Source organism: Atractosteus spatula, chromosome 3 (genome assembly GCF_055471065.1).
Source record: "Atractosteus spatula isolate fAtrSpa1 chromosome 3, fAtrSpa1.hap1, whole genome shotgun sequence".
NCBI lineage: Eukaryota > Metazoa > Chordata > Actinopteri > Semionotiformes > Lepisosteidae > Atractosteus > Atractosteus spatula.
The window spans coordinates 25,471,345-25,483,405 of NC_142708.1; the positions used below are offsets into that span (position 1 = coordinate 25,471,345).

General features: G+C 34.7%; 1 protein-coding gene across 1 annotated transcript in view; it reads left to right on the forward strand.

The window, feature by feature from the left end:
• Positions 1-11,266, forward strand: part of chsy3 (chondroitin sulfate synthase 3) — a 148,844-nt gene extending 137,578 nt beyond the window's left edge. The window contains exon 3 of the mRNA XM_088911393.1: positions 8,957-11,266. Coding sequence (XP_088767519.1) covers positions 8,957-10,528 — 1,572 coding nt within the window. The 3' untranslated portion in view covers positions 10,529-11,266. The remainder of the gene's footprint in view (positions 1-8,956) is intronic.
• The last annotated feature ends 795 nt before the right edge of the window (positions 11,267-12,061 follow it).

Genomic DNA, 12,061 nt, shown 5'->3' on the forward strand with positions numbered 1-12,061 from the left:
ATAAATGCATTGTGCTCGCTCAGCTCTTCAAAAGGAGCCTCTTACAGGGAAACACTTTTACAGTGCTTCACAGTCTGCAGATGGTTAGTGGCACTTTGCTTTTTGTCTGGTGTCTAGCACCAAAGATATGCACAAAAATATTTTTTCAAATATGAAGTGGGTTTTGAAGACGCACGAGAGTGAGACTTTGTGAACTCAATTTACACTTGCCCTTCTTAACACAAAGACCCTGGGACACCTGAAAAGTGGGTTAAGGCTCTCTCCAAAGGCAAATCCTTCAAAGGTTGCCAGATTGAAATGAATTCTAGTCATTTGCTGGATTCAACCCAGGTCCCATAGGCAAAATGCAAGTGCATTTAAGATGAGCGTTAATTCACCATGCCTCCCAGTGGTGGTTCATATCTCATATTTCCATTTTCTAGCCATTTCGTTTAAGAATGCACAAAATGCTGTGGAAAATAATCCTGTAAAGCAAAATGACTCAATAATTGAAGATGACAGACATTTTGTGGAAATTCACATTATAACACCCAAAAGGCCAGAGATGCTTTAACAAGAGATGCTTCATCAAAACACTAATTCTAACACAATCTGTTCAAATTTGTTCTTACAATTAACTTCCATGTTGTGTTTGTTTACATTTTATTATCCAGTGAAGTTATTCTGTACAGATGAAAAACATTTTAGAAAATTAATGTAATTTCCAAATTCTGAACTACACCCTGCATTTATTGATGGCTTGAATGCCTAATTTTAGAGATATTGTAGTCCTTGATTTTTTCAGTATTGTACACAAGCTGTAACTACTGCCAATTCTGCTATTATACAGGAAACAGCTAAAAATGTAATTATGGGGAAGTCTGCATGCTGTTATATCGGTTTAACTACAGCCATATGCTGAAATTACAGAGAGAATATCAATACTTGACCTCAAATAACCTTTGTTAATTTTTAAAGCTGCTTGAGTTTATTGTTTGGTTTGAGATGATCACATTAAAAAATTCAACTACTTACTATAGTTAGCGTTGAACTGTATATGAATTGTTCTAAAAATAAATTGTTTTAATATCCACTTATTGAGTTCACACACTTCTTGACTTCTTGAAAATAAGATTTTATTCTAAGACAGTACACTACAGTGGTTTCTGAAGATTTAAGACCGTTCAGAGTATAATTAAGAAATGATGCTAAGCTTGTAATTATAAAGACACTGGAAGTAAATACAAAGAGCTGTTAAAGGGCAAAACATTATATTTAGGATTGGGAGCTGGCACGTGTTTCAAGGAATACTGGTCTGGAGTGGAGATTTCTTTCTGTACTATACTCTATGTAGTGTTGTTTTCCTAAGAACCACATTGTTTAAAATGAAAGAAATTTTGTAATGTAGACTTTAATACTTAAACAAGATAGCCATTTTCAAGAATTCAAAAGGAAAGGATCTCAATTTTACCTTTCCCTTTTTTTAAATAGGAAGATTCTTATTTAATACAAATACAAACTTTTCTGATGTGAGAAACATTGTATTTGTATTCTCACAGCTTTAACACCTCCATTAAAAATCAGATTCGCTATTCACTTCTTAGTTGTCTGTGATTTAAAACTAATGTATCCTGCATGTCAAGTGAATAGTCATTATTAGATCAATCTGAAGATAAAATTAGTAACAGATCTAATTGCAGTTCATTTAATTTCTATTTAAGTGGAGTATTATATATTTGGTTATGATTTACAGGTCTGCAGTAGTCAGGTTTTTTTCTAATTGTGATTGTTTTCTGTTTATGGAAATATGCTCTATCCTTAGGCAAAGGTACTAATAAGTAGTATGAATGTGCAAATGCAGTTTAAGCCCCTAGGAACAGGCTTATATGGTAGGAAGAAAGTCCTAAAAGTATAAAAAATATTCTATAATATTTAAAATAGTACATTGCTATAATGTACAAAAACAAAAGCAATAAAAACTCTGATAGCATCAATGCTGTTAGTTGTATTTAAAATACAAAATTAGCTCACAATTTGCCTTTTAAAATGTTTTTCTGTACTTGATCATTACAGTTGTTTGCAAGATGAGTCAAATGGCCTGGTCTTGCTTGTACCCTTACCTCAGTTTTTCAATAATTTCTTTCCAATCATGACATTTAATTAATTATAATGATACCTTTGGTAATTTAAAAAGAGAGAAAAATAGCAGTGTAATCTTGGTGAAGTAATTTTGTTGTTTTATATAGCCGTGATACCCTAAGGTAAATTAAGCTGAAAAATGAAAAAATAAATCAAGTATACTAACAGTTGAAACTTAATGTTTTTTTTTAAGTAACTCAGCTCAGAAAATCATTTTTCGTAATACAAATTTTATCTCCAATACCTGATTTTACATTTGGGTAGAGGAAAATTGTGCTGTTGGTTTAAAAATTCAGAAGTGTTGATAAATTCAGGTCACCTCATCCCTCAATTGCTAGAAATCACTTCAAATGCCACACTCGCCTCAGAGGTCTTTAAAATAAAGTAAGCAGCAAATGTAATGAGTCACATATTGCATAGATAAGCAGACTGTGCACTTCATTGTAATTGAATCACATATGAATGTTGCCAAATCCCTCCCATCTAATTTAAATTAGTATGTATTCCAATTTTAGAGGCTCTTCGTCATCCTGCATCAATAAACATAAATACAGAGTAAAAAGATCACTTGATGTTATTTCTCAGTTCTGACTTTCAAAAAATTGCTTACAGCTACCATACATTTTAAGTGGCTTAATAAAGCAGTCAGATGCCATATGAATTCTAAAGAAATTGCAAACCGATGTCATAGTTTTTAGAAGCTAGATTCTAGAGGATGATCCTGCTGTTTATCTTATGGTAAGTGGGTTTACTATAATAGTTACTGCATTACTCTTTAAAATAAAAAAGTATATAATAAAGATTCCATGCATTAGTCTTTACTGTTGTTGCAAAGGCCCAGTCTCCAACTGTGAGACTAGAATATCTAAATTCCTATTTCACCATACATTTAACCAATCGAAGAAAATACTATGATGTTGCTTTCTTGTCAAATAAGACTATAAGAAAGGTTACACATGAGAAGAGGTCATTTGGTGCATCTGCTGTGCTTGGCTGCTAGCAGTTTATTGTTCTGATGGTTTCATCAATCTATTTCCTGAAAGAAGCAATGGTGACGGCTTCAGCAACAAGACTCGGCAGCTGATTTCTAACTTCCACCACACTTTGTGTGAGAAATTGCTTGCTATACTCAGATTTACGTCACGCACTCCTGCAGTTTCCATTTAAGCCCTTTAGTTCAGGTTTCACTGTTGATTCTGAACCAGTTCATAGGATTGGCTGTCTGTGCCTTTCGAATTTTGAGTACTTGAATCAGGTCCCCTTATAGTGTTTTCGGTACAAGACTATGATAGTTCAGTACTTTTAGTCTTTCAGTGTAAGGAATTCCTTTGAGCCTGTGAATGTACTGTAACTGGTCACCTTACACCAATTCTAGAGTAAAATAATTTAATTTGCAAAAGTGATCAGAATTTCACACAATATTTTAAATACGGTCCTACTAGTCCAATGTACAATTTTACATATTTCCCCTTCAATTAAATTCAATTTCTTCACTTGTTGTCATGTCAGGATGATTCCATAGGATGGGCCAAGAGTTTATCAGTGTAGAGTTTTGCAGTCAAATTTCTATCAGTCTCCACAAGAATCTCTATTTTCCAATCATCTGTTGCGTAAGACACTTGTTCTGTATGTCTATACCACAGGTGCTGAAATTGGGTTGGTCTTCACAAAACTGATTCCACATTAAATGGTTCCACAGTGATTCCTAATGTGCCAAGTCCATTAGGTGTTACTCAAATATACTGATAGAACAAAGACATTGTTCCTCTTTTATTTTTTAATTGGCTTATTAAACTATATTTGGGTTGTAGCCTTTTACCAACTTAAACTTGGGTTGAATGTACAGTTTTCTTTGCTTTCCTTTTTCTATTTTGATTTTTGGAAAAGACTGCAATCCAGATAAATACAGACTTTCCCTCCTGTAGGTTTTCTGACAAACCTGGTAAGAAAGTTGTCATTTTACCATATCAACCATTTCAGTTTCTTCCCTGAAGTTTTCACTGTTTCACTTTTCAGATGTTAAAAAAACTCTAAAGTGCTGTACAATAATATTAATATTAATTTTCTCTGAAAACAAACATTTTCCAGGCTAAGTACTTGCAAACAAATTCCCACATGGTCCCTAGACAATGAAACAGTTTTCAGAATATGCAGTAAAATCTGCTGTGAAATATTTAACCATTTTTAGTCCAAGCTATTGTGTGTTGCTTTTCCAGACATAAATATCTTCATTAAAGTTTCATAATTTAGAATAAAATGAAAAAGAATGTTTTAAAGAAATTATATTTTATAAAAGTTATTCAATTTTTATTCTAATCAAACTAATTGCTTACCATAATGAATTAGAAGTGTTTGTTAAATTTGTGGATTTTTTCAGCAGTTAGTGTAAATGAAATCCCCTTTCATGTGAAAGAAAATGTTCATGCTTTCAAAAGCTTTTTTCTTATTTTTTCATTTACAGTATACACAATTAAACTAAACCGAAAATGCCTGTGGGGATTGGCTACCCACCTGTTTATGGTTTATGAATACAGGGAGGGCTTTGTCTATATCATAAGTACTTTAAACTGAAAACTCAGGGTTTGTTCTCATTAAGGTTCAATCTTTAATTAGCATGTGACCATATGTGTTCCTAATGCATTTAATGTCTACTTTGCTGACAAATATACTGTAGATGGAAATAAAATACCTTAAATTGAATTCCTAATAGGACATAAGACATTTGCAAATGAGAGAAAGCTTTTCAGCCCATCTAGCTCATGTACTGTAGTTTTTTGTATCTTATTAATTGATTACCTCATCTATAAACTTTTATGTCAAAGACACTTCACATTAGTTTCCATTTGTATCCTTGCATTTGTGATTCAGTTTTACCAGCAGAATACCTTTTGATCTTCACGTACATTTATGTTTATTAAAGTATGTTTCTTTCATGTATTTGTTTGACAATTATACAGGGATCAAATTGACAACAAGTAGAAAATTACAACGTTATTTGTCAAATGCACCCCAAAATGTAGAGTGGAGTTTAAGGTTGTCCTGCTCAGATATAAGACACTGAATGATAAGACATACAGTATTGGTGTATAATTACTCGTTTGAGTTGATCAGCTTTTAATGGATGGGCACTATATTAGCAATTTTCTAGTCAATGGTATTACCAATTTGTTAAGAGACTGTGAAATAGTTTTGTTAACAGCCAATGAATAATACTTCTGTTTTCTAAAGATCAATTAATAGAAGACAATGAGGCCCTGCACTCAGGTGGACAGCAGACCTAATTATTTCTGAATTGCCAATGTGGAAGGAAGGGGAGTTTACCTACTATCATTGTCATACTTAGATCAAATATTATAGCTCTATTTGGGGATAATCTAAGAAATCATCCTCCCCCCACACCCCTGTTAGACATTTCTGTATTTGCAAAAACACAAACATATTCTATGTACAATATGTTCAGTACTTATTCCTGATTATTCTTAATGTCCCTATAGATGTATCCTCAGCAATCATGTGTTCTATCATCATTTTAAAAACATATGTAAAATCACATATAAGAACAAAATATTGTTATATCAGAAAAAAAAGAAAGTGTTATATTTTTCCAGCACATTGTTTTGATTATTAGCTACACATTGACATAAGCAGTATTAAAATGTCTACATAGTTTTGACCTTACTGATGTTTACTGTTTTTCTGTTTTTCTGAACTAGAGCATCCATTGCATCACTGTATCAAAATCCATATAACAAAGTCTAGTAGACTACAGCTAGCAAAACAAAAAGGACTACAACAACCTACTTATATACTGTACTAGCTGGATGAGTACAGTTTAATTTAGTCAATAAATTTATAATTCACTGACAAGTCATAATCATGCAACAAGTATTTCTAATGTGAAATAAGATCATAGAAAATTTAGTCTGGTCTTTTATACACCTTTGCTGATTTGTTTTAATGATTATGTTTATTACTTAATGAGCATATTTTGCTGTTACCAGAAAGATCTGTAAGAAAGTGCTTCACACTGTGAAAATCTAAATGTTGTTAAAAGCCACTGTATGATTAAAGAAATACTGATATTGTGAAAGCTGTTTAATCTTATACCCAACAGTGACACTTTAAACTTCAAAGGTGGTTTCACACCTTTCAAAGAATCAATTTTTATTATACTGTAGTAGATTTTCAAGCTTAATTCCAATGTCTGGCCATAGGCACTCAGTTGAAAGAATTATGAGCATCTGATACTTCTGATACTGATACAGGGATGCACTGATAGCTTCAAGGTCAAATGGATAGTCTTGATCACTGTAACACAAATTTCTTACAAAACATACACACTCAAATCAACGAAATTACATAGACAGCTACTGTATAAAATATCTTAAGCCTGTCCAAAAAATCGGATTATTTATTGTTTCAACTCATTTGTTATTGGATTGTAGAGAAATACTCCAACTTTTATCCCTGAATAGTAATGATACCCATTTAAATGAGAATGTTAACACTTGGTAATATTTTTGTGCCAGATTATGAGCAGTGTTTTCATTTTCACATAGACACCACATTCAAAAGGTGGCATAAATTAATTCACTCAAGATCTGCGAAGGTCTGTGAAGTACACCACTGTCACTGCTACAAGGTTGTTTAGCAAAAAATGATATTAGACATTTGAACTTAATATTCACTGCTCTTGAATTCACTTTTCCTGAATCTGTTCTTACAGTAAGCATTATCTGGGAAAAGGTGAGGCAGTTTTGTGATTTATTTTATCTCAGACCTTGCAACTCTGATCCACATTTCCCATCTAAGAGCTAATGCCAGAGAAGGTGGGGTTGAAGCAGCTGCTGCCATGGGAATATTGCCTGACTGCTTCAGTTATTTCATGAACAACAAACAGCCATTTGTCTGGACGTGAAGTTTCCATTCTAATCCCCCTTCTGCCCCCCTCCTCATCTTGCAGCCATTAAGTAATGAACAACCCCACCCTGGCATCCACACTCAAAATCCAGGGACTTGATTTTTGACTCTCACAAACATGAATTCCATTAAAATAGACTGTAGAACTGACACTGAACTAGGCAGAAGACATCTGCATTGTCTGTAGCCTAAACCTTTAAAGGATCTGTTTGTGATTTGAAACTTTAGCAAAATTAAAATAGCATGGAAATGGGCTTCGGTGCAATGCCTGAAGGTGTTGAGATAAACATCAGCTCTTTCCTTAGAAAAAAAGACAAATTACAGGGGTGTGCCAGTGTTTGTGTCTGGGGATATTTTCAGACAAGATCAAGTGAAATCAAGGGACTGTGCTGTGACCATCAACCAAAATAAATTGATGTGAACCGGGTCACAGTCCAGACCTAAGCTTAGCAAAATGTATAGCTATTTCAATTAATATGTAAAAAGCATAGAAGTACAGAATAAGAATTCTTAATATATTGTTTAATATATTTCAACTTATGGCATTCAAACATGGAGCTGTGTTAGAGGGTGGATTCAAAGAAAAAGCTAGAGGTTAATTCCTAGCTAAAAACCAGAAGAAAGAAGAAGAAAACGTTTAGTGACACATCTGAAGAAGACCCCATAACCAAAATTCTGTTTCAGCATGGAATTAACTTCCTATGTGTTCCTATAATAATAAAAACAATAATAAATGTGTGAAATCTCATGATTGCAGACATATATATATACTGTATATGAAAAATATTTTCTTTGGTATATTTAGTTTAAAATGGCTTTATTTATCTACAATGTATTTTTAAACAAGGAAGATTGGGCTGAAGGTAAGAAGTATCATTAATACTTCACGTACTGTCTAGTTTTATCTTAGTTTTTGTTGTTTAGATATGGATATAGACCGTGTCTGCATATAAATATGTTGTGTGCTTGGATTATATCCAGCTCCTACATAGTCCTGTGGATTTATATTACAATGATAGAGGGACTTACATTTCATCACAATTTAATTAGTTTTTTATGACAATGCTACATTTTGCCTAATAAGAAGGCCTTTTGTGGCTATACTTTCATATCCACGGAGGCTTTTCCGTGCAATTAAATTAGTCTCTTTTGAAAACAAGCCAAATATGATTCCAGTTAATTAAAAATTAAAATAAACCTAAATATATCAGGGAGGCAATTGGTTTTTGAGAACCAAAAATAAAGCCTTCATTCCTCCCCACTCACCAATCACCACTGCCAGACCAACGTGATTAACATGGTTCACTAAAGGAGCTCTATCCAGTATGCCCAGTGTAATTAACTGCCTGTCATAATGGCCACCTTTATTCTATATGAGGTACTTGGCCCTTGAATTGATCAAATGCCCTTGGCTAGGAATATTTTTCAGTAGAACTCTTGAGCAATAATTTAGTGCCCTGTACTACAGCTAATAGAACACTTTGTACTATCCTAGATGTCCTTGGATAAAAAGGAATAGAAAAAGAGCATCTACAGTATCTATGTACAATATAATGAAACAAACTTCTCACTATTATTTTATATAATATCTATAGACCAATGCTCATGATTTGATATTTTCTAATGAGCAGAGGGATAAAACTCACCTTTCCATGTGTTTAATGGGAACCAAATTGTGTATAAATGGAAAGTTTTAGTGCTTGCAAACAAATGTTCCGCTTCAGTGACAAAAACCTTAAGTCTTAGATATTTCTGTCTGGGAGTACATGGTATAGTGTATGAAACACTGGAGTTTCAAAGATAAGTAAACATTTTCACTAGTGCATGAATAACAGAGCTTGCTCCAAAACTTGCACATGTGTATCAAAGGTTTTTATATATTTTTTAAATTTTCTTTTTCTTTCCGTTTTCCTTGCAGATGCAGCAGCTCTTCTATGAAAACTACGAACACAACAAGAAAGGATATATCCAGGAGTTGCACAGCAGCAAAATCCACAACGCCATTACACTTCATCCCAATAAGAGGCCTGCATACCAGTACAGGCTGCACAATTACATGTTAAACCGTAAAATCTCTGAGCTGAGATACCGCACAATTAAGCTCCACCGGGAAGGAGTAGTCATGAGCAAGCTGAGCAACATGGAAGTGCAGAAGGAAGATCAGCAACTGGGAATGATGCCCTCTTATACTCGCTTCCAGCCAACAGAAAGAAGTGAAGTAATTGAATGGGAGTTCCTCACTGGGAAACTCCTGTACTCCATGGCTGAAAACCAGGTGCCTCGGCAGGGACTCGGCAAAGTGTTACGGGCTGCTTTAGATGACACGGTGCTTCAGGTGATGGAGATGATTAATGAGAACTCAAAGGCAAGAGGCCGTGTTATTGATTTCAAGGAGATCCAATATGGCTACCGGAGAGTCGATCCTTTACATGGGGCAGAATATATCTTGGATTTGTTGCTTCTTTATAAAAAGCACAAGGGGAGAAAGGTTACCGTGCCAGTCCGACGGCATGCCTACCTCCAGCAGTCATTCAGCAAACCCTTCTTTGCAGAAGCTGAGGAGCTTGATGTGGGAGAGCTTGTTGACACCATTAACAGTGACTCCCAGTCCTTTTCTTTCCTATCAAATTCCTTTAAGATCTTCTCTCCCTTCCAGTTTACTGAAGCAACCAAAGAGATGAGGGAAAGGAACGAAAAAAAGATCCACTTCCTTGTCCCTCTCACAGGAAGATATGACATTTTTGTGAGGTTTATGGAGAACTTTGAGAAGACATGCATTATTCCAAACCAGAATGTAAAATTAACTGTAATTTTAGTAGACAATGACTCTAACCAAGACAAAGAGAAGCATTTGGATCTGATTATGGAATACCATAAGAAGTATCCCAAAGCTGATGTAGCAATCATTCCCATGACTGGAGATTTCTCAAGGGGCTTGGCACTTGAAATGGGATCATCACAGCTAGACAACAACACTTTGCTGCTGTTCTGTGATGTTGACCTTGTGTTTAATGCAGATTTCTTGCAGCGGTGCAGAGACAACACCATTCAAGGGGAACAGGTTTATTACCCCATCATCTTCAGTCAATATGATCCAAAAATTGTTTATGCAGGCAATCCTCCAGAGGACAGCAACTTTGTATTTACAAAGAAAAGTGGGTTCTGGAGAGAGTATGGATTTGGAATCACATGCATATATAAAAGTGATTTCTTAAAAGCAGGTGGTTTTGACACTTCAATCCAAGGTTGGGGATTAGAGGATGTAGATCTCTTCACAAAAGTCATAAATTCGGGATTAAAGGCATTTCGTAGTCAAGAGGTTGGAATTGTCCATATTTACCACCCTGTTCACTGTGACCCAAACCTAGACCCTAAGCAATATAAGATGTGCTTAGGGTCTAAAGCAAGTACTTACGCATCCACGATGCAACTAGCTGAACTGTGGTTGGAAAAGCACTTAGGTGTAGGGTACAACAGAACTTTGTCCTGACATTCTAGTTCATTCTCCCATTTTGGGAGGTTACCTCAAATTTTGTGTGACCTTGCAGAGCAGATGAGTCACATGTGCTCTTGACTGTGTAAGTGGCAGTGTGTAAGTCTGTTGTCTTGTTTGCTTTTATTTGAAGTTAGTTTCGATTCAGCCGTCTTCCAAAGGACTTCTGCACATCCCAGTGGCAGTCCCTCCATTATTTTGATATACACCTGAAAGTGTTTGATGCCGGGTTTCTTGTATTTTTTTGTTTTGGCTTTACATTTTGAGAAGATCCAGTGCATCAGAACTATTCTCAGGAGCACATCCTCCACAAAACCAATGGCTACTTCAAATGAATGTGTGCTTTGTGGCTTTGTTCTGTATAGGCTTTAAAGTACAGTGTTCACCATGTTCCTTTTCAGGCTTTGCTGAACCCAATGTGATGATGACAATGAAAATAATAATAATAACAATAAAAATAATAATTAAACTGTTGAAAGTACCACAAAAGTGCTTTACGCTTCCACTGGGGAAGGAACTCTGTAATATAGTTTGAGTTTTCTAATTTATATAAAGTCGTAAAAATGTAAACAGAACTTTCGTCATCTGCAGTATTTTTAAAGTATGTGAATAATTTTGATGATTGTATCTTTATTTTTAAAACTATTTCCTTGACGTAAAAGGTACTGGATACCGATATCCGCTGTCTCGAGACCATTCTGATAAATGATGTATTTCTCTTTTTCATGTGGCCATGCTTAAAAAAAGCATTTTGATTGCATTGTTTCAGCTTTGTGAATTTCAAGTCTTTCAGTTTGCTGACAAGAACTAAGAAATTCTATTAAAAGGGGTAATTTATAATAAAGCATATACATTAAAACTTTTATAAATACCTGGTTATGTGAGTTTTATTTAGACTTTTTCTAAAATGATGGCAAATGTGAATCTTTAAGAAATTTAGGCCAACAAAATAATCATTCAGGCCTTCCATTTGAACTGGTTGTGGGCAACAGCTGCGTTGCTCTGCAAATGTGTGCACTTAACCCATGTGTACCAACATCTCTTATAATCCTGACACAACCAATTAAGATAGGTGGTAACATTTATACAATGGAAATTATAATATAATATAAATGTAATAAATCAACATCTACAAACTCCATTATTAGAAGTTTTCTAAGTAATGGGAAAAGTGGAGAATGAGGACTGGCAGACATGATTTTTTTAACTTGCTACAAGCTCCATTGTGCCTGACAGTTGAGTTAGCACTGAATGGATGAGCAGCCCAAACCTTAGTGATGTCACTCCAAACCTGCGGGAGCCTGACAAGTCACAGGTCACCATTTCACTGAGAACAGAGTGGCCAGTGAATGTAAGTTTGTCTTTTCATAAACATCAAAGGAATAAGGTAATTTTTTTAAATGATTAAAGTAGAAACTCTGCTTCCATAAGCTACACAGCTTTACCATGGAACAAGAAGCAGCAAAAAACATAGGTCCATTAATCTCACCATCACTATTACAAGTGATATCACTAATCTATAATGCTGCC